At 51.4% G+C, this 26,004-nt stretch overlaps 10 protein-coding genes across 10 annotated transcripts; 5 read left to right on the top strand and 5 right to left on the bottom strand.

Annotated features, from left to right (window-relative positions):
* The first annotated feature begins 607 nt into the window (after positions 1-607).
* V8C40DRAFT_250648 (uncharacterized protein) lies at positions 608-2,271 on the top strand. Its single transcript, XM_083217024.1, has 3 exons — positions 608-1,474; positions 1,573-1,920; positions 1,979-2,271. Exons 1-3 carry the CDS (start codon positions 878-880, stop codon positions 2,069-2,071), a joined length of 1,038 nt encoding a protein of 345 aa, XP_083070718.1. The 5' UTR covers positions 608-877; the 3' UTR covers positions 2,072-2,271.
* A 254-nt stretch (positions 2,272-2,525) lies between these two features.
* On the top strand, positions 2,526-5,273 carry V8C40DRAFT_250641 (uncharacterized protein). The gene is made up of 3 exons (XM_083217023.1): positions 2,526-3,744; positions 3,823-4,540; positions 4,614-5,273. The coding sequence occupies exons 1-3, from the start codon at positions 2,612-2,614 to the stop codon at positions 4,884-4,886; spliced, it is 2,124 nt and encodes a 707-aa protein (XP_083070717.1). The 5' UTR covers positions 2,526-2,611; the 3' UTR covers positions 4,887-5,273.
* A 376-nt stretch (positions 5,274-5,649) lies between these two features.
* On the bottom strand, positions 5,650-7,861 carry V8C40DRAFT_267955 (sugar transporter domain-containing protein; the record flags this gene model as incomplete). Its single annotated transcript, XM_083219919.1, has 9 exons — positions 5,650-5,939; positions 6,001-6,029; positions 6,116-6,128; positions 6,205-6,483; positions 6,534-6,716; positions 6,788-7,242; positions 7,294-7,334; positions 7,393-7,712; positions 7,813-7,861. The coding sequence occupies 9 exons, from the start codon at positions 7,859-7,861 to the stop codon at positions 5,650-5,652; spliced, it is 1,659 nt and encodes a 552-aa protein (XP_083070716.1).
* Positions 7,862-9,163: 1,302 nt separating this feature from the next.
* V8C40DRAFT_250640 (putative serine dehydratase domain-containing protein) lies at positions 9,164-11,053 on the top strand. Its single transcript, XM_083217022.1, has 3 exons — positions 9,164-9,619; positions 9,689-9,823; positions 9,891-11,053. The coding sequence occupies exons 1-3, from the start codon at positions 9,425-9,427 to the stop codon at positions 11,007-11,009; spliced, it is 1,449 nt and encodes a 482-aa protein (XP_083070715.1). The 5' UTR covers positions 9,164-9,424; the 3' UTR covers positions 11,010-11,053.
* Positions 11,054-11,924: 871 nt separating this feature from the next.
* V8C40DRAFT_250637 (dihydrodipicolinate synthase family protein) lies at positions 11,925-13,382 on the top strand. Its single transcript, XM_083217021.1, has one exon. It carries the CDS (start codon positions 12,258-12,260, stop codon positions 13,254-13,256), a length of 999 nt encoding a protein of 332 aa, XP_083070714.1. The 5' UTR covers positions 11,925-12,257; the 3' UTR covers positions 13,257-13,382.
* A 241-nt stretch (positions 13,383-13,623) lies between these two features.
* Positions 13,624-14,376, bottom strand: V8C40DRAFT_267952 (RidA family protein; the record flags this gene model as incomplete). The annotated part of the gene is made up of 3 exons (XM_083219918.1): positions 13,624-13,690; positions 13,976-14,133; positions 14,215-14,376. 3 exons carry the CDS (start codon positions 14,374-14,376, stop codon positions 13,624-13,626), a joined length of 387 nt encoding a protein of 128 aa, XP_083070713.1.
* Positions 14,377-16,457: 2,081 nt separating this feature from the next.
* On the top strand, positions 16,458-18,449 carry V8C40DRAFT_55842 (major facilitator superfamily domain-containing protein). The gene is made up of 3 exons (XM_083223131.1): positions 16,458-16,809; positions 16,948-17,010; positions 17,081-18,449. Exons 1-3 carry the CDS (start codon positions 16,626-16,628, stop codon positions 18,337-18,339), a joined length of 1,506 nt encoding a protein of 501 aa, XP_083070712.1. The 5' UTR covers positions 16,458-16,625; the 3' UTR covers positions 18,340-18,449.
* On the bottom strand, positions 18,412-21,376 carry V8C40DRAFT_250624 (Zn(II)2Cys6 transcription factor). The gene is made up of 7 exons (XM_083217020.1): positions 21,023-21,376; positions 20,067-20,942; positions 19,921-19,987; positions 19,676-19,862; positions 19,381-19,567; positions 19,163-19,315; positions 18,412-19,105 (listed from the first exon to the last, which is right to left on the bottom strand). Exons 1-7 carry the CDS (start codon positions 21,208-21,210, stop codon positions 18,559-18,561), a joined length of 2,205 nt encoding a protein of 734 aa, XP_083070711.1. The 5' UTR covers positions 21,211-21,376; the 3' UTR covers positions 18,412-18,558.
* Positions 21,377-21,436: 60 nt separating this feature from the next.
* V8C40DRAFT_250622 (acyl-CoA dehydrogenase family protein) lies at positions 21,437-23,294 on the bottom strand. Its single transcript, XM_083217019.1, has one exon. It carries the CDS (start codon positions 22,998-23,000, stop codon positions 21,669-21,671), a length of 1,332 nt encoding a protein of 443 aa, XP_083070710.1. The 5' UTR covers positions 23,001-23,294; the 3' UTR covers positions 21,437-21,668.
* A 156-nt stretch (positions 23,295-23,450) lies between these two features.
* On the bottom strand, positions 23,451-25,592 carry V8C40DRAFT_55796 (uncharacterized protein). The gene is made up of 5 exons (XM_083223130.1): positions 24,994-25,592; positions 24,685-24,931; positions 24,401-24,607; positions 23,962-24,344; positions 23,451-23,907 (listed from the first exon to the last, which is right to left on the bottom strand). Exons 1-5 carry the CDS (start codon positions 25,442-25,444, stop codon positions 23,522-23,524), a joined length of 1,674 nt encoding a protein of 557 aa, XP_083070709.1. The 5' UTR covers positions 25,445-25,592; the 3' UTR covers positions 23,451-23,521.
* Positions 25,593-26,004: the final 412 nt, after the last annotated feature.

Raw genomic sequence — 26,004 nt, 5'->3', positions numbered from 1 at the left:
CTTACTCATACCAAGCCGGCTAGGTCGGTGCTGCGGTTCGCCGACCAATATACGCAAGTGGGCTGCCGGAAGCGTGATTGATCGCCGTGATAGGCCGACGAAGCTGCGCAATTCATCTCACATGTCTCCACACGTTTGCTCAACCCCTGACCCTGCTAGGTCTTTTACACGTAGGTTTAGCCGTCGCTCGCGAGGGCTGGCCCATGGTACTGGGACTAGACCATGCGAAATTGGGGACTGTTTTGCACGCAAATAGCACAGATTTTTTAAGACCCAACAGACCCAACGCCCATGGTCCCGGCTAGCTGGTAACTGTGGTTCTCACTGCTTCTATTAGGCCTGTCTTTGTAGTTTGCCTGAACAAGATGTGAGTACTCATACATGTATGTAGCTGAACCTTTGCCACCGATGAGCCGAGTCTTTGAGGAATGTTCTTAATCCCCTTTTGTCCCGTTGACCGAGCCTATGCGTTGGAGTAGCTTTCGGAGTACCAGCTAGTGTCCTAATTCCTTGTTTCGATACCGCAGATGGCGCATACACATGCTACCACTGCCTTACCTTATACAATTTTAGTGTTCGATTCCTTGACTCTTATGATACCCGTGCCGTTAAGGGGCTTAAGCTGGGGGAGCTGGTGAGGGGCAGGCGGCCTAGATTAATCAAATCAGTCTCTGAGACTTTTCTGTAATGCGAGTTGATTCCCTTCTCTTGACTTGTCTCTTTCATTATTCTCATCTCGCCCGTAGTGGAGACGCCAAGTTTCCAGATTGAGCACTTCTCAGTCTCCGGCTGGTACCATTTTCTGCAGCTATCCATTGTCCAACACGCCATCACCCCTCGTCGAAATCTCTCATACTCATTTCCAATCAAGATCACAATGGGTTCTGAAGGAAGAAAGCTCATTTGCGTCGTCGGTGCAACTGGTAACCAGGGCGGTTCCGTGGCTCGGCGGTTTCTTGCCGCCGGGTTCCGAGTCCGTGGTCTCACTCGCAATTCTTCTTCTCCCGCAGCCATAGAGCTTGCATCACAAGGTGCAGAGCTGTTCGAGGCGAATCTCGACGACCCAAGCAGCCTCGATCAAGCATTTGCCGGTGCAAATGTCATTTTCAGCGTCACCGATTACTGGGAGCCCTTCTTCCACCCGCACTGTCGTAAGGCTGCCGAGGCACAGGGAATCTCGTACCGTCGATTTGCGTACGACACAGAGTATCGCCATGGCAAGAACATAGCCGACGCCGCTGCAAGGATTGCGGGTTCACTGGATGCAAATGGCTTCCTAGTTTCCACATTGAGCCATGCGGGCAAATGCAGCGGCGGCAAGTTCAAGGAATTGTATCATTTCGACTCCAAGGCCGACATCTTCCCGACATACGTCGAAGAGCACTATCCCGAGCTTGCAGCCAAGATGTCGTGCATTCAGACGGGCTTTTTCTACACAAGCTTCAATATACTGCCACATTCTTATTTTGGAAAGGTAAGTTCAAGTTCAAGTTTATACAGCGTGTGGTTTCTGTCTCCAATCGAAACTCGCATGACATCAAGTCTATCTTAAGTTCTAACACTGTATTTAAGCTTCCTGATGGACGCATCGAGATGGCCTTTGCTACGGTTCCTACAAAGACCATCCCTCATTTCGCCCCCGTCGACGACATGGGCCCTTTCACCTATGCCGTCTGGCAAATGCCCCCTGGAAAGCATTACATGGCCGCGGGTACAAACTGCACCTGGCCCGAGTTTATCGAGACTTGGAGCAAAGTCTCTGGCGTTCCAGCCACCTACAGACAAATCTCTCCCGAAGAGATGATCAAGGCAACTGGCGAGCCGCAGCTTGGAGGCGAGATTACCGACATGTTCTTATACAGCTCGCAACCAGGCTATGACGGCGGCATGGATGTATTGCAGGCAGAGGATATCAGAAAGGTATGTGCAATTCCGATTTAGTGAGATAAGTTTGCTCTTGTTAACGATGCATTATTAGGCTGGCATTGACTGTCCCATGACAACTTGGGAGGAGTGGGCAAAACGACAGGACTGGGTGGCTATTCTCGCTCGTTTGCATGGCACTGCTTAATGATGAAACACATACCCATTTCCCGTTTCCTAGTTCATGTTATTTAATTGTTTTGAAAAGATAGATCCAAAGATTGTGAGTACTGATAACAACCATCGGCTCGACCTTGGAAGTTTAGTGCTTGAGAATGTCACTATTTCGTGAGATAAGTCTTTTTGTGCTTACCGCGCGATCATTAAGAGGATTGCAGAAAGTGCCGGCCTACGTGGGTTATAAGGCCACAAATTGTCATATAACCCGGATTTTACGGTAGTCAAAGAATATCCGGTAATGCCTTGTACGATTCTAAACTGCTCTTAAAATTCAGCCTTCTTCAATAAGCTCTTCCAAGTTTCTCAATCAATCATCACGAATAAGAAGGCGAATTTTGCTTAGTCACCCGCGCTGATAAGCTGATAACGAGCAACCACAATTTGTCGTATCACGCATACTTTTTCTCCCAACTCTCTTTCGTCATATAAACGCAGTGGATTTGCATCGCGTTATTTTGTTTTGCTCAGGCTACTTGCATTGTGAACTTGCTTGAAATCATAGCCCAACATGGTGCGAAATAGACCGCAGCGGCGCAACGACGACCGCCCGAGAAATGGCTATGCAGACGACCGAAACCGCCATTCCTTCCGACGCTCACCACCAAGGGAACCAAGATACTCTCAGTCGCGCGACAGACCCTATCATGACTCTGATAATTGGAGGCCCGGCGACCGGAGGCAAGACCATCGTCCTCGGTCATATGGCGATGACCGTGGAGGCAGCGACTCATACCGGCCGGCCGTGCCCCAGGGAGACTTTACCTTCCGCGTCGAGAAACCAGCTGGCATCTCTGAATACGCGCCTGCCGGCCAGCCGTCACATCGCCGTCAACCTCGAAGGGACGGAAGAAGAGGCGGCCCGTCACGGGGATTTGGCAGACCCCGCTGGCAGCCGCCGCCCCATCATTCTGAACGCGCACTGATCGCCGGCATCGCTACTGACGTGCCTGAGGAGAGTGTGCACAACAACGAGGCTGCGAAATTTCGCGATCTGGACGAGCTATCGGACGATGACGAGCTTGATATGGACATCTCGTCACGATCGTCTCAGTCTGATGCCGAAGAACCCTCTAGAAAAAGAGCGCGCACGGCCTTGGCCGACGAGTCTGCTGAAGCAACTCCCAAGTGGTCAAACCCAGACCCATACACGGCGCTGCCTTGTCCAGACGAGACCACTCGCAAGAAGCGAGACGTTGTGAAGCTTATCCGCAAGGCCAGGGTGGAAGAAGCTACAGCCAAGCCCGCTGCCACGTCAAAGGCTGAAGATTTCCTTTCGTTTGAACCTAGTGACGAGGAGGGCGACGAAGCTTCAGACGACGATAAGGTAAACTCTCAGCCACCACCAACGCCTCGAAAGGAATTTTCTGGCAGCCTGCCCAGCAAACCTCCACCTCCTCCCACGGGCGTAAATTCTCTCCCAAACAAACCTGTTGTTACTCATACCACCCCGGGTCCTCTTGGCTCTCGCAAGCGAACTGCAGACGACGAGATCATCCAACCACCAGATTACGGCCAGCTCAAGAAGGCAAACATGAAGCCATCTAAGGGAGACTTGGTGCCAAACTGGGCGCCGAAATCACACGAAGAGCCTTGCCCATGGGCGACTGTTGACCACTCTGCAACCACGGATATGCCGTTTCGGTAAGCTTGTTTCAACTTGTTTTGCTCACCTTGCTTGGGTGGTGGATCTTATCTCACATATTAACCACACTATATCAGACTGCACAAGGAGGTCATGGATTTCTACCACTTTGTCAAGCCTTGTGACTTTGAGCAGGCGATTCGTGACCGCCTGGTGGACAACCTGCGAAAGGCCATGAAGAGGGATGACCGTAACTTTGCCAGCGCTCAGCTTTTCCCGTTTGGCTCCTTCATGTCTGGCCTCTATCTCCCAACTGCCGACATGGACATGGTCGTATGCTCTGCCAGCTTCATGAGAGGCGGCCCGGCCACGTACCTCAGCGCCAGAAGCTGGCTGTACAAGTTCCGCAAGTTTCTTGTGGCCCAGCGAATTGCCGAGTTTGATGCGATCGAGGTTATTGCCCACGCTCGAATCCCACTCGTCAAATTCGTCGACAGGGCCACCGGACTGAGAGTCGACGTATCCTTTGAGAACCTCGGCGGAGTCACGGCGATTGAAACCTTTGCGCGCTGGAAGAAGGAATATCCAGCAATGCCTATTCTCGTCACACTGATCAAGCACTTCCTTCTCATGCGAGGTTTGAACGAACCTGTCAACGGAGGCTTGGGAGGATTTACCGTCATCTGCTTAGTTGTCAGCATGCTGCAGCTCATGCCCCAGGTGCAGAGCCGCAACCTAATCCCGGAGCACCATCTTGGAGAGATGCTCCTCGAATTCTTCGAGCTGTACGGGCGCCAGTTTAACTACGAAAGGAATGCCATTTCGCTTACTGCTCCTGTTGGATATATCCCCAAGGTACATGCCGAGAGTTCCTTTTCCCCTTTCCTTTGTCTTGCGTTTTTGCTAACCACCAACTTCCCAACTCTAGTCCAAGGTCACCAGTTTTGCGTACAAAAACACAAACCGCCTCTCCATCATTGATCCCAATAACCCTGGCAACGACATTGCTGGCTCCTCATCAAACATGCCCGGCGTCACGGCTCGTTTCCACGATGCCTACATCTCTCTGCAGCGCCGCATGAAAGAGGTCGCCAAAGATGCCAAGTGCGGCGGCATCCTCGATGTGATTTTCCGGGGAGACTACTCCTCCTTCAGGATGCAGCGAAACTTTCTCCAGCACATACATGAGAAGCGTGCTTGAAAATCCAACTATGGCCCTCTATCTTAAAGGTATACGCTGCATTTATGACGACTAATGAGGTTGGCGTTTTATGAATACCCAATTGTTACGAAAGAGTACATTGGCATATAATGGAGGCATGTTAAGAATAATGCCTTTCGTTTTACTTTGGGGTGGAAAGGATAAGGGCGGAAGGACCTGATATTTTTCTGTTGATTCGAATTATGTACTAGTAACATCTTTTGACGATTAGGCGCGACGGAGGGATCCAGAGCAGTGCTTTGTTATACTGTTCTACTATGGCCAGGGCAGGGCGGTTGTTTGTGACGGCCAACTAATGGAATACCTCAGGGAAATCGCGCGACTATATGAACCTACCGTCTACGCTTTTGAGCCGAATCGATCGATTTCTTGTCAATTTTTTCTTTTGGCTAACTACGAACAAACATTTTGCGCAGTGACATGCAGGGAAAAGGGGTGTTGGGATCTATTGGGCGCTGACTATTGATGCAGATACACAAAAAACTTGTTCAGCCTCGTCGACAAGGCTGTCGGGAATTACATTTATATTTTTTCCCCAGACAGCCATTGTCGATGGCAGCCTTTACGGCTGGGCTTGATGGACTCCCGGTGATGTCAGTCACCACTTTTTCCTCACTGCAGAAGCTGCTTTATGCAGAGCTGTGGAGAGGGAAGGTCTCGTGGTGGCTACGGGTTGCGATAATAGTAGCGTATTTAGTCAATTCATGCTATTTGAATAACATCCATATTGAAAACTCATAGTCTATACAGCAGCTCCATTGGTGATCGTATTGGTGATCGTATTGCCGTCCATTGATTCCAATTCAATATCATCCTGCTCCGGCCCGGCAGCAGCAGCAGTATTGCCAACCACAGCCGGGTGGTTCTCAAACTGATTCTCAAACCGTGATACCAAGAAATCAAACTTGACCCCCCTCGGCTGTTTCTCCCATGCGAAGCGGCCTGAATTGAAGAGATCGTCCATTTCCTCCAGCGGGCCTCCTTCGGTCTCGTGAACTTCAGCCGCCACGTGCCAAAAAGTAAAGAAGTTGACTAGACACCTCATCAGCCATATGTTATACACATACACTCATCCAGAGATCGCATCACCTACAGAGGGCGAATAGGTAGTATATCTTGGCACTGTCAAAATCTCCATGTCAGCAAGTCTTCTTGGTGTCATTGCTGCCCAATAAAGGGGAAAAGGAGAAGAGAATGAAGCTGCGTACTCGAACCTCATGACTGCCGACCCGAATCACAAAGTGTTAGCTGACTTTACTCTTCAAAGAAAAACGATCTAATATCTTTCTTGACTTACGCATGCGAGGTACCGCAAGGCTCATGATCAAATTGCCGACCCAATAGGACACCATACACAGCGCAACCCCTCTGCTGCGAAGGTAAGGCGGGAGTATCTCTGTTGAATAGGTCCAGGACGTTGGGCCCCATGTAGCCGCATATGTGACTATAAACAGAGAAGCAAGAACCATCACGGCATTGGAAGCCCCGGGGTTTTGGATGACATAGGGGATGTCGTCAAAGTAAGTGCCCTCGAGGTCTCCCAAGTTGAGCTTGGTAAATACGTCCTGGACCACTCCTGGAGCGAGGTTAGCTGGTATGGCTGTGATGGGCTTGAGTAATATTCACCCATTGTCACAAGACATGATGTTATCACTATGGAGCCGGCCATCAGTGTCCATCGCCGACCCACACCATCCGGTAGTATCGAGCCCGACATCGCGGTGCTGAGGATGTTGAATAGATATATAAAGAACACAGCCAAATGGAACCAAGCGACTCCCGCTGAACCTATGGCCCAGGTAGTGTGGTCTAATTGAGAGGGCCATGTCAGCATGCGTGTACCATGAGATGATGAGCCTTTGGACTTTGGGGCAACAAACACAAGAAAACATGTATGCCACACAGCTGGTTCCATAACTGAGTAAACATGCCCAGTATGAGCTTATACCTTTCCGAAGGACGGAACAACATTCGCAGCTGAGGCGGTCCATCTCTGCGTCGAGCTTGGATCTCTTGTCGCATTTGTTCAAAGTGTGCCAGAAGTTTGGAATCAGTCCTCCTTCGATTCTCCAGCGCAGCCATCAGTTCGTGGGCCTCGCGCCAACGGCCCTTGTAGGCAAGATGATACGGGCTGTTAGGCAGGAACATTGTAAACAGCAGGAATGCAAGGCCAGGGATGGCTTGAAGGAGATATGAGATTCGAAGAGCATAAACCACAGGGCGCGGGTCGTTGAGCGGATCGCTTCCGGAAAACTTGTCCCCAAGGAGCCGGGTTGCCATGAACTGGATGCCATTTATCAACAGGATACCGAGGCTAATGAACAAGTATAGGAGGCTTTTGTCATGTCAGCACATCTTCGGTGATGGCAGCACGGATTCTACATACCTCATGTATGATCCCCGACTTTCCTTTGGGGCTATTTCAACCTAGTGGACTCTCAGTCATCGGCAACCAACCTTTGTTAACACAGGAAGCTCTCATTACCATATATGCAGGCACAATCGCACTGAGCATTCTACCCCCGACGCCGGCTATGCCTCTTCCGAAAATCAGAAGCGTAAGCCCTCCTGAATTGGCCATGAGACCGCTTCCAATCGCCCACACCAGAGTGGCCCAACCCAACGTCAACGGTGCCCCGAACTGATCAACGATGAGCCAAGTTACGAGAGCCCCCATTATTGAGCCAAAGGGTATCATGGAGGCTAACATTTCTCGCTGAAACGGCACCGTTGGGTCGGATGAGAACTTCATGACATCGAGGATGCCCGTCATGGACGCCAGGTTGAAGCCGATAAGAAGACCGCCTAGAAGATTGCCCTGTCAGAAAATCTGGACGCTTCTCCGACCTGAAGTAGAGTAACTGGGGGATAATTGAAGGCCGACGGTTGTGCACAGAGCACTCACTGAAAGCGGCCATAAAGAGAATATTGGTAACATTTGTTGATTGCTTCATGATGAACGCAGCTAATCGGCTAACAAGGCACAAAAAATAAAATAAGATACACAAATGTCGAGAACATGTGCGTCAGCTAAAAGTGATGATGCAGAAGCAAAATGAAAACAAAAAGTCATGGAAACGGTTGTGTAGGCAATGTAGCCGGTGAAATGAAGCGGGAAAGAGGGATGTTCTGAAGCGAAGCATGACTCGAAAGGGAGTAGCTATCTAGCACGTCATGTCCCAATTACATCCATATGGGAAGCTAGCACCTGACATATTGTGAATATTGAACTTAAATACAAGTAGCTACCTACCTATAGGCAAGTTGCTACTGGGAACTTGATGATATTAGACGCGAGAACAAGCAGCGATAGGAGCAGATACAACAAGAGTAGAAGAAGCTTGTCTAGGAGCAGATACTTAAAGACTCTTGGCCAGGATGCAATGAATACACTTTACCAATATATGTGAAAGACGCAAAACATAAGAAAAAGGAGGAGGCAATACAGTTAAATACAGGTATAATAAATGGTATACGCCGGCGAGTTCGAGTTCGCCGCATGTCAAAGAATCTACCTGAAGCTCAACTGCGAATACACACTGCTTGAAACCCGGCATGCAAAGGGTCACAAAACGTAGAAAGTCTGTCTATTCGAGATACTCTAGACCATTGGCTGCTCGTCTTTAAATGAAGCTGCTGGCACGACAATTGATGCGTGATGTGGGAACTGTAGGTTAGAATCGCGGTGTCTTCTTTTAGCATCTGAGATTAAGTGAGAAGCTACCTGAAAAATTGGGTAGCTCTTCATATCATTTATGCTCTAATGCCGTATTTTACTATGGATGTATTGCATTAAGTCATAAATCATGATGCTATGTTTGTATTTACCTAGTTGTCACCCAAGGGCAGACACAAAGTGCTGTTACCCTACTGCAAATTTAGTACAGTATGTGTTTATGAGAAGAGTGGATGTTTCATAGAGCAAACGCTAGTAAATCTAGTAGATACAGATGCTCCGCAGATATGTATACGAGGTAGCTTCAGATAGATGAAGATAGACATATAATGTATAATAAGATACACTGGATAGAGATAGATAGATGTAATGCTCTGTAGATAGGCAGAGACACAATGAGATACGTTATTCATTCTTACCTAGTAATTCGAGTCCCGTTTATTTGGTCCACTGCTCGATATCGTACGTGACCCCCACCGATTACCGTATGCTTCTCCCCTCTCTGCTAGTGGTGAGAGTGCCACCTTTTCTGTCGTGGGGGAACACAATGACCATCAGTAATACCTGAAGAATGAGGGGCAACGTGATGCAGATTGAGGGGCCAAAGCTATTATGGGGATGAAATGGAGAGCTTAGATTGAAACTGGACCTCAGTTATCCGATGTCGCAAGCTACAGTATAGCGACAGTTTCTTTATTCACTCCATTGCTTTTCTCACAAGCATCCGGCGATTTGATCAGCGAACAGGTTCAAGCATTGGGCTAGCTGTGGACATTGACGATTCATTAAACTCGTGTCTTTTTCTGCTTCTCATTCAGCGGCTTGCTTAATTGAGCACAAGATGTCATCGCTCGTCTTCTTTCCCACCTCGCCCAAGGAGGCGCTGGTCAAGGAGTTTGTGGGCAAGTCGATCCGGGACGTGCCGACGCCCGCGGCCGTGATGAACGTTGCAGCGGCGAGGCGGAATTGCGAGAGGATGCTGGAGGCGGTGCAGAAGCTGGATCTGGGGTGGAGGGCGCATGTGAAGACGCACAAGGTGAATTGCCCCTTCATGAATGAATTGATGGCGTTGATGATGTTGCTAACATCAAACTTGGTATTATAGACTGTCGAACTGACAAGGCTGCAAGTTGGAGAGGATGTGACAAGGCCGGCGAACTTGATTGTCTCGACACTCTCAGAGGCTGAGTTTATACTGCCGTTGCTGGAGGAGTATAAGAGCAAGGGCCGACAGGTAAATGTAGGTGTCACCCTTCCTTGGCAAAGATACTACTAGTAGAAGCTGACTTTTCCTAATACTTGGACAGTTTGTCTATGGTCTGCCGATCTCCAAGGGAGCCGTACCGCGGCTGGCGGCAATTGCCAAGGTGCTCGGCGAGGGCAGCATCTCAGTTCTTCTCGATGATCCCGCACAGCTGGCAGCAGCAGCAGAGCTGGAGAAGCAGTCTGGTGTGAAGCCCCTTGCGCACATCAAGATCGATATGGGCGGAAAGCGAGCCGGTGTCGTAGAGAGCAGCGAGGGCTTCGTACAGGTTGCCGAGGCAGCCCTGGCAGCTCACAAGGCCGGAGCTGTGGTGCTGTCCGGACTCTATTCACATGCCGGACACTCATACGGAGGAGACAGCCGTGTTGCTGCAGTCAAGATGCTGCGTGCTGAGGTTGATGCTATGCTGAGCGGCGCTGATAGACTGGTTGTCAAGGCAAAGGAGGCTGGCATCACTCTGCCCACGATAGTTGTCTCGGCGGGAGCATCTCCCACAGCGCTGGCAGTGCAGAACTTGCTCAGTGGACAGCCGGACGAGGCTCAAGACCGCGAGACGGGCACACCAGAGCTGCAGGCCGCGGTGACGGAGTTGGCGGAGCTGTTCAAGACAGTCAAGAGCAAGGGTCATGCGGTGGAGATTCACGCGGGTGTGTATCCGACCCTGGATCTGCAGCAACTGGCGGCACACAGCATGGCCTCGTCCAAGTTGTCATGGCGAGATATTGCCCTCACAATTGTGGCCGAGGTTCACGGCGTGTATCCCGGCCGTGGTACGAACGGCACGGATGAGGCGCTGATCGGGGCGGGTGGATTGGCTTTGGGTCGCGAGTTCTGCAAGGCATACGACGGCATGGCCATGGTGACACCGTGGGGACGAAATGTGCCGATGCCCTCCTGCGACGTTGAGGACTACGAGGGCTGGACGGTGGGCAGATTTGCACAGGAGCACGGCATCTTGACGTGGGCTGCTGGTAAGCGGAAGACTGAGAAGGGGCTGGGAGCTCAGGGGGATGCGGTGGAGGCGGGACAGTTGCTGAGACTGTGGCCGAATCATGCATGCATCACGAGCAGTCACTTTGGATGGTATTTTGTAGTGGATGAGGATAATGCTGGACATGAGGATGAGATTGTGGATGTTTGGATCAAGGCCAGGGGGTGGTAGACGAATGTACATATTATTATAGACTTGAATGAGATATTACGGCACTTGTTTTGATTCAACTGAGCAATGAGACTTATTTGATTCTGCATAATACGATATTCTTTGATTTTCTACAGGAACTACATCATTCCTCATCCGTGACACTTTGTTCCACAGAATAGAACAGCACAGGTCAGAGGATCAAAAAGACCCCCACCGACGTGAGCAAGGGGCGTCGGTGCCGGCCGGTCCCGGAAGAATCTCTCAGTAAAGGAATAAGAAGAAACCCCCGGATCTTCCAATAGGATAATTATAACGGAACAAGAACAACAGATTCCTGCCCGATCATCAGGATGCGTCGAGTTCCTGTACAGAAGCTGCAAGGTACCGATAATCGCATGTACGGAATGAATGCGATTCTTCACTATGTCAACGACCGGGGGATATCAGTGGAGTCTGGACAAATGCTGGACAAATTCCCCCACATTCCCACCCCCCAAAAAGACGGGGAAACTCTCCATCATTGTGGCGGCCTAATGCCTGATTCGAGCAAAATAAAATCGCCATCCAAGGTTGGTTCTTCAGCAGTTGCAGGAGGAAACAAGGTTGAAACTAGTAGAGAAAAGGACTGGGCTCTCGGCGGATTGTGAGCCTTGAGAAACGCCTGAGGGCGAAAAGGAAAAAAACTATGGAGAATCTTGTCTTACTCCGTTGTTCCCCATGATCAGCAGGCCCTCTTCTTTTTCTGCCTTGCCTTTCTCCCTTATTACTCCGTACACACACGTATGGGCGAATGGAAAAAAAGTATGGGGAGCGTGGGGGTACCGCCGTTTTCCCTTGCGGTTTTTGGTGTCTCTCGGCCCATGGAGCACGACATTGGCAAATCAATAGTAGCATTCTGTTTGGACGTGTCGGTAATAATACGTAGCATGGGGAAAAAAAAAGAGGACGAGACACGGGTTGCTGGCGCTGCTAATGTAGGTACAAGGCTAATAGTAATGCTTTGCGTCCCGTTCCCTTTCTCCCCTCGTCCTCCTGCTTTTCTTCTTTCTTCTTTTCCCTTATTAGTACCTGACTCTGGTTGAAGATTGTGTTGGTTGTTTTCTCTCTTGTTGACTTGTTCTTGTGTGAGGCATACTGTTTAAATCCTCTGAGGACTTACCTCTCTTCATTTTACATACTGTTATACGGATTCTCCTGTATCCTATAACACATCATATCGTCTTCTTGAAATAAGAGTGAAGATCATCTTCTAAATCAGACAAAACAATGTCTCCTTCTGCCTATACTCCCACCGAAGCCGCCGCAAATGGCGAGCGCCCAGCACGGGTTCTAGCCCGAGGCATCTACGTGCCTACCGTGGCCTTCTTCGACCCCGAGACAGACGAGCTGGACGTCAAGACAGTCTCACGGCACGCCGTCCGGCTGGCAAAGGCGGGCGTCGCAGGCCTTGCAGTCCAAGGTTCCAACGGCGAGGCAGTCCATCTGGCTCACGAGGAGCGCAACACCATCACCCGGACCACACGAGCGGCCCTGGACGCCGCCGGCTTCTCGTCCATGCCTCTGATTGTCGGCTGCGGTGCCCAGTCCGTCATTGAAGCCGTGAGCCTGTGTAGAGACGCGGCGGCCAACGGCGGTGACTATGCGCTGGTGCTGCCCCCGAGCTATTACGCCGGCCTGTTTGACGCCGCGACGGTCGAGAGCTTCTTCGTTGCCGTTGCCGACAAGTCGCCCATTCCCATCCTCATCTACAACTATCCTGGCGCCACGCCCGGCATCGACGTCAACTCGGACGTGCTGATCCGCCTGAGCCGCCACGCCAACATTGTCGGCTGCAAGTTCACCTGCGGCAACACGGGCAAGCTGGGCCGCGTGGCCGCTGCGGTGCGGGCATCTGGCGAGAACTTCGTTTGCTTCGCCGGCAGCGCCGACTTTACGCTCTCAGCTCATGCCAGTGGTGCGGCCGGTGTTATCGGCGGCCTGGCCAACGTCTCGCCGCGGGCCAACGTCAAGCTGTTCCGCCTTGCTGAGGCCGGTCCGGAGAAGGCGGGCGAGGCTGCGGCGCTTCAGGCTGTTCTGGCGGCGGGCGACTGGGTTGCCATCCAGACGGGTGTTGTGGGCGTCAAGGCGGCGATGCAGTCGTACTTTGGATACGGAGGATTCACGCGGAGGCCGTTGCCGAGACCGGATGAGATCAAGGTGAAGAGCATTGCGGACGGCATGAAGGAGATGATGGACGTGGAGAATGCGCTGCCAGATGTTGCGTAAAAGAACATTGAAGAGATGGAAGAGAGAGATGGAGGGGGTTTGATGACACTTGCATTTGGAAATACATTATGAGGCGTATATATATTTAACATGTATTTTTTGGGATAATTCGACAAATTGATTCGCATTCTTTTTTGGACATGAGCCGGCTAAATTCGACTTGTTGACTTGACTTGACGTGACATGTCATGTTCACTTACACGGAGAGAGTAATGAATACATGCAGTTGAAGCGCGACATGGAATTTACATAGCACACAAATGAGGAAGCAATAGATGAGGAGAGTTAATCCTTTATTTGGTCTATATATTTTATTTTCCTTTATTCATTCCTTTTGGTATTTCCTTTTTGTTTCCTAAAATCCCATTTACAGGACAGCAGTGCACTCAATCTCGACATCCGTGTTCAGCGGCAGGGTCTTGACAGCCACGCATCTGTTGCAAGCACATCTCGTCAGTCTAATTCTCTCATCCGTTTTGACGCGCTAAAAAAGACAGCTGAACTGCTGGATACACAAGAATGCAATATGTGACATGGGCTGTTTTGTTCAAGCTCCTCTCCTCTCACAGACCCCCACCACAATGTTGCATCCGATGGCGGGGCGCCCTTGTAAAGACATGGAGGGGTAACAAGACCAAAAAGAGGGACGAGAATCAAAGGCAAAAGACATTGTGAAAGATGGTAAAAAAAGAAGAGAGGAAAAAGAGGAAAATACGTACGTTCGGCAGGGCTTGACGTCGCCCCAGTAGGTGCTGTAGACCTCGTTCATCTTGGCAAAGTCGCCCATGTCGGCCAAGAAGACGTTGACCTTGACGACCTTCTCCAGGCTGGTGCCGGCAGCCTCGAGGATGGCAGACAGGTTCTTGATGCATTGGTGCTGTTGGGCAAAATTCAAAACTCGTCAGTGTTTTTCCTTGTCTTTTGCCGGCAATATTCATCATCTCCCATGTTTACGTACGGTGTGAGCCTGGATGTCGCCGGGAATCAGCTCCATGGTGACGGGGTCCATGGGCACGGCGCCAGAGACAAAGACCATGCCATTGGCCTTGATGGCCTGGCTGTAGATGCCGGGCAGAGGCTTGGGGGCGTTAGAGGTGAGAACGGGCTCCTTTCCAGACATTTTGGGCTGTGGTGTGAAGGTGTTTGATGAAGAGGAAAAGTGAGAAGAGGAGAGAGGGAAGATGAAGGCTGGAAAACGATGGGATAAAGATGCACGAGCTTGGAGAGCAGCTCCCCGCCGGAGAGTGGGAATAGTGGCTCTCGCTGCTGATTGGATGTATACTTGCATTGTCGTATGTAATCGAGCTCACGTTTTCTTTGGGGACGATTCAAGCCTCTTACTTACTAACAGATCTATTACTATGGAGTAACTCGTGAGCTTGTCGATAGTAGCAGCACCACAAGAGTAAGAGAGGGTCCCAAGCTGACTGACTCTTGTTTGCTACCCCAAATCGCCATTCTCCTCACCCTTTGGGGGCTTCATCGCCTCAGGCTGATGACCCCCTCCCAGACCCCCCAAACCACATCGATGCGCCACGCCCTTTGATTGGACCGTGACTATCACAGTTTCGGACGCAGGGATGCCATGGCTGGACCGGCCTTTGGACCACGGCTGGCTAAGCGCCAAGCAGGCCTGACCCCCGTGTAGGCAATAACCCCCGTTCGTATCTCTTCTCGATATCGGCCATAATGTAAACCCCCATGCGCGTTCCCCCACTGAATGGCGGTCAGCTTCTGTATTTGGCCGAGAATGAGCGTTTGTGGCGTCGAGATAGATTGACAAGAATGAGAGACTTTGTCCAGGGTGTCCACAGATTGCATAGAATCGCCCATCATGAGTGATAGTGACTTTGTGTTGGTCTACACGAACAAGCAGTTTGTGTATGGGGGACAAAGTATTGTACTAAAAGTACTCGTATATCTCGAAGCTCCATGGATCCGAGCAGTCCAATGCCAAGCCCATCAACGTTCTCACCCACCATCAGCTTTCTTTCTATCAACGTCCCCCCCCTGGCCTCCCCCACCAAGCCTAAAGCAAAATGGATCTACCATGCTAGCGGCATTGGCGATTCGAGAAGGGGGGGTCTGTTGGAGTTGTTTGTCTCTCGCCTCTTCTCTTTTGCTTGCGCTTGGGCCCCCCTCCCACGACTCATTTGCTGGGCCATTTGTGTTAGTCACGCTTTTCACATAGAAACACATGCTACTCCATACTCCGTATATTGAAGGGAGGAGAGTGAAAAAACAAAGTGTGGGGTAAGCCTGGGTCTCCTGCTTTTCTCCAGGTTTTCTCTCGTCTTCCCCACGGAGAGGATTTCTGGAGAAAAAGGGAATAGGCTGTTGTGGCTTGATCCGGGGATGGATGGGAAGAAAACGCGCCGTCTCTTTTTTCCCTTCCTTGTGCCTCGCTTCGAGAAGGGCGAGTCATCATCACCTAAAGCATAACAAATCAGCGCGTTGTCCTGTTTGAGGAAGAAAGGAGAAAAAAAACCCCTATCTGATAGATAGATAGCCCATCTTTTTTTTCTCCGTCGCGCCTCTTTTTTCTTTGCCCATCAGCCATCCTGTTGCCTTGGTCTGGCGTGGATCTAGAGAAAGAGGGTTAAGATAAGAGATTTGGGGGGTTGGTGGATACAGGGGATTATCTTGCACAAGACGGGAGCTGGATGTATCTGCCTCCCAATCTTTCCACATCTCCGGGACTCTGTCTTGATGGGTGGCCCGGCCGTTGATTACGGAGTTTGCTAGTAAGTTAGTTGTTCACGTCCGAAAAACTGCTTGGGGGGTGCGGGAGGGGGTCAAACGACCTGGACTTGGTCCTTGTTGGAGCCAAACCAAAAAGCCAGAAGCAACAGCATCATCAGCTGGAATGGACCAGGCCCTTTTCCTCTTGCTAAACTCCACCCCCTGGATGCTCATGGCTGTCTATCTTCTCAACTGACCAACTTTCTCGTCGTTCTGCTATCTAGAGTTACATTTACTATCATAAAAAGCGGCCGGCATCCTCCCCCCTGCTGCCGCGTTTCCGTTTCCCATCTGTCAGGTTCTATGCATGGTTGAGTTTGCCTGTCAGCCATCAGCTGTGCATCATCAATACGACCCTCTACTAGCCTGGGAGAGAAAAAAGACCAGCTCTTGAGCGCTTCCAGCAGGTCGGTGTGCATTGAGCTAAGACTTTTGTTATAAAAGCTCCGGCCGCATCCCAACCTCGCAAACACGCTCGCGGTCTTGCCCTTTTATTTTGTCTTTCCTCTCTCTTCCTCCCATTAATCACACTTCAGAGGGGTTTGCCATCTTGAATTAATATCATCATTAATTCATTTTCTGGTTATCATTTCACATTTGTATCAATTGTGAAACGTTGCCGTCATCATGGCCGTCCAAGAGGTCGACAATGCCGTGTCCAAGGACATGGGCACCAACGACCACCTCGACCAGGTCGAGAGCCAGAAGGAGGGCTTCATTGAAGAGACGGCGCGCGTCGTCGATCATCCTGCCGAGCGAGCTCTGTGCTTCAAGTTTGATATTCGAATCCTGCCTGTGCTGGCTATTATGTGTAAGTCGAGCCTCCCGCCCCGATGCTGGACACGCGTATCTTGATGAAGATGAAGAGAAAGGCTCTCTTTTTCCATCTCTTGACAACAACCATCATCCATACAATCAACTCAGCAATTAATTCATTTTTCTCTGATAGACCTCTTCAATGCCCTCGACAAGGGTAACTTGGGTAACGCCCAGACCAAGGGCCTCAGCACCGGTACGCCTTTCCCCTTCATACAAAGTTCATATCTCGTGATGGCATCAAACTAAAACTCCCCCCTTTATAGATCTTCACTTCAAGTCCAACCAGTACAACCTCGTCGTCTCCATCTTCTTCGTGCCCTACGTCATCTTCGCTCCTCCCTTCGCCATGCTGGCCAAGAAGTTCGGAGCCTCGCGCGCCCTGCCTATCATGATGTTCACCTTTGGCTCTATGACCCTCTGCACCGCCGCCACGCAAAACTTCAGCGGCATCTTCGCCGTGCGCTGGTTCCTCGGAATGGCCGAGTCCGCCTTCTTCCCGACCGTCATCTACTACCTGACCACCTTTTACCGTCGTGGCGAGCTGGCCCGACGACTGGCCATCTTCTACGCCGCGTCTAACATTGCCAACGCCTTCTCCGGCCTGCTCGCTTTCGGTGTTTTCCACATCAAGGACAGCAAGATCCTCGTCTGGCGCTACCTCTTCATCATCGAAGGCGGCGTGACTTTCCTCTTCGCCATCTTCGCCTGGTTCTACCTCCCACGCTCCGCCTCCGAGGCCAAGTTCCTGACCCAAGACGAGCGCTCCCTGGCTTTCCACCGTATTCAAGTCGACTCCTCGTCCGACGTCGCCGAAGAGTTCAACTTCCGCGAAGCCCTCAAGATCTTCACCTACCCCTGGGCCTACGGCTTCCTGCTCATCGAAATCTGCCTCGGCGTGCCCATCCAGTCCGTGTCGCTCTTCCTGCCCCAAATCATTTCTCGTCTGCAGTACTCCACCGTCAAGACGAACCTCTATACCGTGGCCCCCAACGTCACCGGCGCCGTGATGTTGCTCGTCCTTGCCTTTTGCTCGGATTACACGCGCCTGCGCTTCCCCTTCATCATCCTCGGCTACGTCTTCACCTTTGTCGGCTTCATCATCTACGCCGCCATCGACGACGTCACCAAGCAGATCCACGTCGCCTACTTTGCCACTTTCATGATGTGCTGGGGAACTTCCGCTCCCTCCGTCTTGCTGTCTACTTGGTACAACAACAACATTGCTCACGAAGGCCGCCGTATCACGCTTACCTCTGTCGGTGTGCCCCTGGCCAACGTCATGGGTCTCGTTTCTAGCAACATCTTCCGTACTCAGGATGCTCCCCGATACGAGCCTGCTCTCATCACCACGGCCTGCTTCGGCGCTGCCGGTGCCCTCATCACTCTGTGCATGGGAATGTTTATGATTTGGGACAACAGGAGGCGTGATCGCCGCTCAGGCGTCAAGATTGACCCTCGGGATATTCCTACCTCCCGACTTAGGGACGGACCCAGCGCTCCTGAGTTCAGGTGGTTCTTGTAATGAGTTTTCTTTTTGCACGTTGTTTTAGTTGTGGTCAAATGCCATGGGTTGGCTTTGTTATGAGCTTTGGATGAGTATGAATGATTATTTTTTATATCTATGATCTGTATATTGGTAGTAGCGAGTTGTCCGTGTGCCCGGTGGTAGTGTTCCGGCTCTAATAGGATGATGAATATGAAATATGAATATATATACACATAACTCCAATGACCTTAATCATTATAACGACCTTTGCAGCATATTAAATCCATTTCCCGCTTGTGAGAAATCTTCGCCCTGTAAAAATAGTTCCAAATCACCCAGCAAGTCGTCGCCTTGGCTGACAAGCCCGAGATACTGCTCTCGGAATTCTTCCTGCGCTAGATAATGACCCGGCCCGAGATTTGGTATAGGGATATTCGGTACTGCCGAGTCATATTCGATGGGAGCATATACATTCGGATTTGAATTTGACTCAGACGGAATCGTTTCCACTTCCGCAATGGTTTTCAAATCGTTTGCTTCTCTGGTGGGACCTTGGCCGGCGCTGGAAGAAGGCGGCGCAACGGCATCGGATTGCATCCCGTGTAATCGGGCGGCAATCGAGCGGTCGAGATAGTGCAGGAAAAAGTCAAGGACGTTGATGTTGATGCGCCAGTACTTTTGGACCTCTTTCAGACAGAGAAGGCATGCTTCAGCGCGGTGTTCGGCAAGACGCCTTGTCAAGCCTGTGCCGCGACGGATAGTGATGGTGTGAATGCAGAGGGCGGAGAAGATGCTTGTGATGCTGTCCGGAAGCGTAAGAGAGATGTTGTTATGAGGGAAATTTTGAGAATGTACTTACAGATGCATTTGGCCGTAGCGGAGGATCCCCTGGGTGGACATGTCCTCGGCGATGCGGCTGATGCGGCATGCGGCTTTGAGGACGACCTGGGAGCCAGGAGTGGTGGATTCGAGGCGAAGGAAGCTATTTCTGTGGATGAGAATCTTGAGATGGCTTTTTATTGTTAGTTAGCAGACATTGGAAACTAAGTCAAGGTTGATTTAGCAGGGAAGCCTTACTTGTATGCGAGGTGGAGGAGGCACGCCCAGACTGAATCTGTGCCATGATCCGGAGAGTACTTCATGTTTTCTGGAAGACTCGCCATCCAGGCCTCAAGAGACGCATTGAGATCCTGAAGGGTATTTGGAGAGGCCGAGGACATGGAGGCGTGTCCGGGCCCGAAATGGAGGTCGATGATTCTGCCAACTGGTGTTTCCCTCCAGTTTTTAGTAAGAGTATGAGGCGGACTATAAAAGAGGAAGAAAGAAAAAAAAGAAGAAGACAATCAAAAGGGCGAGACTGTGGTGTTCTCACGTAATTTGGCAATTTCCACCATCTTGATGGCATAAGTGACGTGCTCTGGCTGGCATGAGCCAAAGGATGGGTCGACGGGGCTGGCTTCAGACTCAAGGTCCATTGGGCTGAGGGGCTCAATGTCGCAGTCGTCGTCTCGTATTCTGCTGGGAAGACCTAGAGCTGCGGCAGCTTGTCGCTCTCTCACCTGTATTGCAAAAAGAGATGAGTTGGGTTATCGAGCTGGAGGATAGGAGAAGGCTTACGTAGATGGACCACCATATTCTTCGTCTCATAGAGGCGGTATATGAGTCCTTTGACATAGATCGAGACCTTTGAATGAAAATCATCAGCACCAGCATTGGCAATAACCAAAAGAAACTCAAGACATGAGAAAAAGGAAGAAACCCACGAGCGATGCAGCCCGTACGACTCGGCAAGCGTAATAACAACCCCAAGCCAATACCGCACATCCCGCACATGCGCCGGCGCCCCTCTCCAGAAACTCATCAGAAACAACGACACAATCAGCACAGTCTCGTCCTTCTCCCAGTCAGCATGGAACAGCACCCGTGCCCGGGTATAAAACGCCGTCTTCGCCTGCGACCTGTCCTCGAAGCCCATGGCGCGGATCGTGCCCACGTCGCAATACGTCGCCCCGATCAAGAGCATTCCCTGCAGCAGCATCCTCGACAAGTCCACCGACGAAAAGGAGGAAGCAGAGGCTAGTTTCCGCGCCACCAGCGCCCTGTCGAGGACGGGATAGGCGGGATGGAAGCGGGCAAAGTAGGCTTCAAAGGCCGGGCGGCAGCTCTCCAGATCCGGGAGAGTCAGGGCCCCTTCGTCGCGGAGGTAGCGCATCATGGCGGGACTGCGGCCTGAGTTGCCCTCGGCGGTCTGGGCGGTAGATTGAGGCGTGGTTGGCATGGGGAACGTGAAGCGCTGCTTTTGGCTGTTGCGGCCATTGCCTGCGATGTTGGGTTGAGCTGAAGCGCCTTCGTCGTCGCCCGGTATCAGCGTGAGGAAGTTGGACTCGCCGAAGAAGCGGGTTCCGGGCGTTGTCGTCGGCGATGATGGCGATGAGGCGTCCTGTCCTTGGGGCTCCGAGGCCGGATAGTGCTGAGACGCCGCAGCATCTGGAGTTGAGTTGCTGTGAGATGGAGTACCGAGGGGAGTGACCTGGCTGGTATGCGGGAGATTGGCTTCGCTGAGCGCCCGAGTGGTGATGCTGTTGCTGTTGGCCTCACTCGGGATCTGCTGCAGTAGCCGACGCGACCTCCGCGGATATCTTGAGCGATGGTGAAATGGCGCCAAAATTAGCCATCAAAGTTCATGACTACAAGATCACTTCAATTCAATTATTAATACCTTCCTCTCCGCGACGGCAGAACCTGGCACGTCGCCCCGGCGGCCAGGCAGTTGGAGCATGGCTGCTTCTCCATGACATCGCAGCGAACCCGGCGGGTGTTGCACTCGCGACATGCGTGCTTGGCCCGCGACTTCTTGCCGTCTGCTTCAAAGGGAGACGATGACGCTACTTCTTTGGGGGAGACCATTTTGATGGAGATGGACTGCGAGAGGCATATGGGGAGAAAAGATTGTAAGATGTGAGTGTGTTTGGTTAAGGTTGTTTTTTCGCAAAGAGTTGCCGCTCCGGGTTACGGACTCGGACGGATCTGGTGGGGCGCTTCTGGGACCTGGAGGCTTGTGTCCGGCTTTTGCTGCTGGAAATGAAATCGAATTGCGGTGCGCTAATGGTTCCCTTTTTATATACTGGCGAATGAGTGAGTCATTTTATAATGCCGTGTTCGTCTATTTCCAATTTAAGCTTATTATGCAACTTCTATTTCAAACCGGTTTAGGAGTCGCAAATCTGTGTCATTCGGCCTCGTTATCATACATAGCCGTCTCACTTACACATAGCCTTCAGCTACGTTACCTGACCTGGTACTTGTACAATTCACTCACTTATACTCATCTCAAGACAGCCTTGAACATTCTAAACATAAGAAATTCAGTAGCTCTTTGGTAATCCCAATGCCTTCTCCCCAACATAGTTCAAAATCATCTCCCGACTCACCGGCGCAAGTCGCGGCACCAGACACTCCCTAAACCACCTCTCCACATCAAACTCGGCCGCATATCCCATCCCTCCATGAGCCAGCACCGCTCTCTCGCAAGCCGTAAACGCAGCTTCCGCAGCGAGGTACTTTGCACTATTCGCCGCTACTCCCACAACCTCCTGCGTGATGGAAGAGTCCGTCTTGCTCGCGTCGTATAGCCTCGCTGCGTGGTACGTCGCCAGCTTGGCGGCTTCGAGGTGCATGTATGAGTCTGCTAGGGGATGCGCAACGCCTTGGTTCATGCCAATGGGTCGTTGGAAGACGACTCGCTCGCGGGCATACTTCGCGGCTCGAGTTAGTGCCGCGTAGCCCAGGCCGAGCGCTTCGCCGGCGAGGAGACACCGTTCGGCGTTCATGCCGTGAAGCACAATCTTGAAGCCCTGTCCTTCTTCTCCGATGAGCGTATTGGCGGGAATCCGGTAGCCGTCGAAAAAGACCTCGTTGGCATCGACTGCCCGGCCGCCCATCTTCTTGATCTTGCGCATCGAAAGGCCCGGCTGCGTTCGGTCCAGGTCGATGCAGAACAGCGAAAGCGCTTGACTCGGTCGAGGAGCATCCTCATATGCTGTAGTTCGTGCCAGGAGAATCATCTTAGATGCCACTTGCCCGCACGTCGTCCAGATCTTCTGCCCCGAGATAACATACTCATCGCCCTCCCGCTTAGCCGTCGTCGATAATCGCAGCGTATCCAGCCCGGCATTGGGCTCCGTCACGCCAAAGCACGTCCGCCACCGTCCCGAAATGATGCCCGGAATTGTCTCACGCAGCTGCTCGTCCGACCCGAACCTGGCCAACGGCTGTGTCGCATAGACATTTGCGTGAACGGCCTGCGCACCCGCCATGCCGGCCCCAGACTCGGTAATCGTCTGCATCATCACGGTGGCTTCCGAGATGCCCAGGCCGGATCCGCCGAGTGTCTCCGGGAGGGCAATGCCCAGCCAGCCATCGCGGGCGAGGGCGGCGTGGAAGTCCTTGGGGTCTTGCTCCTTTTGATCGAGATCTTGCCAGTATGTGTTGGGGAAGCGGGAGCAGACTTGGCCGACTGCTTCCCGGACGGCGAGCTGCGTCTCGCTGAAGCCCGTCGTGTCCATGAGGCGGCGATGGGCAGTGCATGACAAGCTTCTGTGCTTGACTTCGGTGATGATCTGCCTTTGCAATCGTTTATACGAGCTGGCCCGCCAGCGACTTGATTGCCATATCCGGGAGTTGAGGATGCTACACATGGCGGGCAGAGTCTGTCAAGTTAATTCTTGCACTGATTTGGTTCACATGCTTCCATCTAAGTGCTCGATACAAATTCAAATTGAATGTACGGAGCACAGCATCTCAAGATGCATATACAAACAGAATGATGGTGTTGACGTCTCGGCTAATTGGGCAAGCTAATGTGGAGCCTTGGGACTCATATAGCCGACTTCAATGTTGGCCTCGTGGAGCTTCAATGAAATCATCAATACGGAGTGGATAGTTATGACTTATAGAAATGAAATTTGTTCTGCACGTGCAACAATTTCTAATAACATTTCGGTTCGTCTTATTTTAGTTCTTAGTGGTGGCCAAGTATTAAGAGGAAGCCTGCTGCGATTAGTTTGGTTCGTGTGAGTCTCTTACACAGTAGCGGCCAAGCACACGAGTCTAAAATCATCGTACAGCATTCTAGAAGGTCTCCTTTGACACCAATTCGTCTTATTCATATACAGAGCCCTGCACTATATAAGTCATTATCACCCAATCATCACCCCAATTAAGCAGTCGCAGGCTCATGAAGGCTCTTCCTCCGCTGCATCTGTCCCTCAAACACTTTGCGGAAACGGAGGTTGCACACATCCGCCACAGTCTCCTTGACACCCGCCCAATTCTCGCGCACAATCTCCGAAGTAGGGCGCGAGAAGACAGCGTCAATCTCCTCAAGAGTCTTGTCCTTTGTCTCAGGCATGAAAAGGATTTGGTAAATCTCGCCGACAAAAGCAATGCCGCCGTAGAAGCCCAGTGTCAGGCCGGTGCGGGTCATGGCGTCTTCCATGGCTGTAAAGTTGTATGTGACGATAAAGGAGGCGAGGAAGAGGAGAGCATCCGATGTTGTCATGCCGTAACTTCGGAGGTAGGTTGGGTACACTTCGGATGGGACAACTGATCAAAAAGCGTTAGTAAAGAAGAATGAAAAAGACAAGCGACTCGACTTACCCCATGTTAAGCATGCATAAGAGCCAAAGAACATCATGTAGATGATGAGACCGCTGAGATAGAGCCCCTCTGCTGCTTGCAGGTTGGTATCGATGGGAATTTGATACGCCACGCCAATCAAGACCAGGCCAATAAAGAAGCCCGGAAGCATTATGATGGCCCAAAAGCGTCTGCCGCAGGTTTCCATCAGGAAAATGGCAGGAATTGTTCCGATGAGCAAGGATCCGCCTCCGACAAGAGACATGTACGTAGCCTTTTCGTCGTCGAAGCCGATCTGGTTCATAAGGACGGACATGTAGTACATGATGGCATTCACACCCGTCAGCTGTCCAAGGAGAATCATAATGTTTGCGTAAACGAGAGCACGACGAGCCCGAGGAACGCTGTCTCTCCAGTTAGTAAAGGGGCAAATGAAAGGGCATGATCAAGTGCTACTCACGTAAAAAAGTCCATCCAAGGGAAGCGTGTGTTCTTGGCGCCTTCACTGACTTCCGTGTTCTCCTGCTGGACGGAATTGGCCATGATGTAAAACTCCTCGCGAGATTCGGGAGACTGTGTGCCACGGATGCGCTTCCAGACCTTGTAGGAATCTAGAATTCTGTTCTTGTGCATGAGGAAGCGAGGACTCTCTGGCAGGAACAGCATTCTGTTTGAGACATATTGGTCAGCGCACTCTTTTGTAAAGACAAAGCAATGCTCCAAAGGTAGAGAAAGACAACTTACCCAACAAACATGATGGTGGAGAATAGAAGCGATGAACCCAGGATATAGCGCCAATTACCAGGAACCTTGAGGAAGATGGCCGCCACAGCATATCCAAGAACTTCACCAAGCGCAATGTTAAACTGGTAGAGAGATACGAGGTTGCCTCGAATACGGCGCTCGACAGTCTCAGCGACATAGACGGGGACGGTGCCGCCCTCGAGGCCGACACCCAGACCCAGAATGACACGGCCAGAAACAATCATACCTAAAATCATGTTATTAGCATATGTCAGAGGTTGAGGTCATAAAGAAATAGTTCAGACTTACCAAAGTTGATGGAGCCAGCTTCCAGCGCAGCACCAACAGTGTAGAGCAGGATGGAGATGATAATCGCCCACTTGCGTCCACAGTACTCATTCGCAGGCGACAGCAACAAGGCGCCTCCCACAGCACCCAACGGCATACCCGCATTCACCAAACTATTCTGCCTCTCCGTCAAGTCCAAGTCCTTGGGCAAGAACAAATTAGCGCCAGAAATCAAGCTCTGGTCTAGGCCAGACAGCAGGCCGCCCATGCTGGCAAAGGCGACGAGCAGCCATGTAAAGTGCCGTGGGTCATTGAATTGGACTTGGAAGAAGCCCTTCTTGAGACCACCAGCAGCCTCGAGCTGGCCCTCCATGTCATCGATGAAGGCGTTGACATCTTGTGGGTCTGGCGCGGTGGAAACAAAGTCTACGTGAGACTCGAGTTTCGCCTTTTCGTGGCCGTCGTCCGACATGATGTTTTTGTTGCTGTTGAACAATGCACAGCTTCAAGTGTGCGAGTTGGAAGAGACAAGATTTCTCTTCTTTCAACAAGAAGGGGGATAAGATTATGAGAAGCAGGTCCAAGACATGCAGGTCAAGGGCGTACAGATCGACAAAAGCTCGTCATTGCCTCCACACGACGCGAACCGTGTTATATATACTCATTTTCACAATCTGCTTGCAAACCCCAAACCCCATCACATCAAAGCGCCATCTCCATGTCCCACATGCCTCCGCTAGAGCAAATACCACCGTGACGGGGGAACCCCATGGGTCAACCATTGAAGCCTTTTCCCATCCCACAATCCCCATCGGAATGGAGACCGTGGAGGGGCGAAAGGCTTCCCCATGCCGATCAATGTTGGAGGGGTCGGACAAACCCGCGTAACGCCCACATTGATTGCCTTGTTTTTTCTTGGGCGGGAGAGATAAGAAACAGATGCAATACGCCAACGTCTGTTACGGCATTTGGTTGCGCTGCAGATTCTTTCGCTGCCGATATCCCAGCTAGTGATGGCATGGCTCTAGTTAT

This window comes from Trichoderma camerunense (assembly GCF_050948025.1).
Source record: "Trichoderma camerunense strain CBS 138272 chromosome Unknown V8C40scaffold_14, whole genome shotgun sequence".
Lineage (NCBI taxonomy): Eukaryota > Fungi > Ascomycota > Sordariomycetes > Hypocreales > Hypocreaceae > Trichoderma > Trichoderma camerunense.
This window is presented reverse-complemented; position numbering and strand designations above follow the sequence as displayed.

Coding starts and splice junctions, on each gene's coding strand:
- V8C40DRAFT_250622 (XM_083217019.1), bottom strand. CDS start 23,000: ATGTGTAGCATCCTCAACTCCCGGATATGGCAATCAAGTCGCTGGCGG.
- V8C40DRAFT_250641 (XM_083217023.1), top strand. CDS start 2,612: ATGGTGCGAAATAGACCGCAGCGGCGCAACGACGACCGCCCGAGAAAT. Junction 3,745..3,822: donor ACCACGGATATGCCGTTTCG/GTAAGCTTGTTT, acceptor ACACTATATCAG/ACTGCACAAGGAGGTCATGG. Junction 4,541..4,613: donor CTGTTGGATATATCCCCAAG/GTACATGCCGAG, acceptor TCCCAACTCTAG/TCCAAGGTCACCAGTTTTGC.
- V8C40DRAFT_55842 (XM_083223131.1), top strand. CDS start 16,626: ATGGCCGTCCAAGAGGTCGACAATGCCGTGTCCAAGGACATGGGCACC. Junction 16,810..16,947: donor GCCTGTGCTGGCTATTATGT/GTAAGTCGAGCC, acceptor TTTCTCTGATAG/ACCTCTTCAATGCCCTCGAC. Junction 17,011..17,080: donor GACCAAGGGCCTCAGCACCG/GTACGCCTTTCC, acceptor CCCCCTTTATAG/ATCTTCACTTCAAGTCCAAC.
- V8C40DRAFT_250624 (XM_083217020.1), bottom strand. CDS start 21,210: ATGGTCTCCCCCAAAGAAGTAGCGTCATCGTCTCCCTTTGAAGCAGAC. Junction 19,988..20,066: donor TCGTACGGGCTGCATCGCTC/GTGGGTTTCTTC, acceptor TTTCATTCAAAG/GTCTCGATCTATGTCAAAGG. Junction 19,316..19,380: donor CTCCTCCACCTCGCATACAA/GTAAGGCTTCCC, acceptor AACAATAAAAAG/CCATCTCAAGATTCTCATCC.
- V8C40DRAFT_250637 (XM_083217021.1), top strand. CDS start 12,258: ATGTCTCCTTCTGCCTATACTCCCACCGAAGCCGCCGCAAATGGCGAG.
- V8C40DRAFT_55796 (XM_083223130.1), bottom strand. CDS start 25,444: ATGTCGGACGACGGCCACGAAAAGGCGAAACTCGAGTCTCACGTAGAC. Junction 24,932..24,993: donor AGCTGGCTCCATCAACTTTG/GTAAGTCTGAAC, acceptor ACATGATTTTAG/GTATGATTGTTTCTGGCCGT. Junction 24,608..24,684: donor TCCACCATCATGTTTGTTGG/GTAAGTTGTCTT, acceptor TGTCTCAAACAG/AATGCTGTTCCTGCCAGAGA.
- V8C40DRAFT_250640 (XM_083217022.1), top strand. CDS start 9,425: ATGTCATCGCTCGTCTTCTTTCCCACCTCGCCCAAGGAGGCGCTGGTC. Junction 9,620..9,688: donor CGCATGTGAAGACGCACAAG/GTGAATTGCCCC, acceptor TTGGTATTATAG/ACTGTCGAACTGACAAGGCT. Junction 9,824..9,890: donor GCAAGGGCCGACAGGTAAAT/GTAGGTGTCACC, acceptor ATACTTGGACAG/TTTGTCTATGGTCTGCCGAT.
- V8C40DRAFT_250648 (XM_083217024.1), top strand. CDS start 878: ATGGGTTCTGAAGGAAGAAAGCTCATTTGCGTCGTCGGTGCAACTGGT. Junction 1,475..1,572: donor CACATTCTTATTTTGGAAAG/GTAAGTTCAAGT, acceptor ACTGTATTTAAG/CTTCCTGATGGACGCATCGA. Junction 1,921..1,978: donor AGGCAGAGGATATCAGAAAG/GTATGTGCAATT, acceptor ATGCATTATTAG/GCTGGCATTGACTGTCCCAT.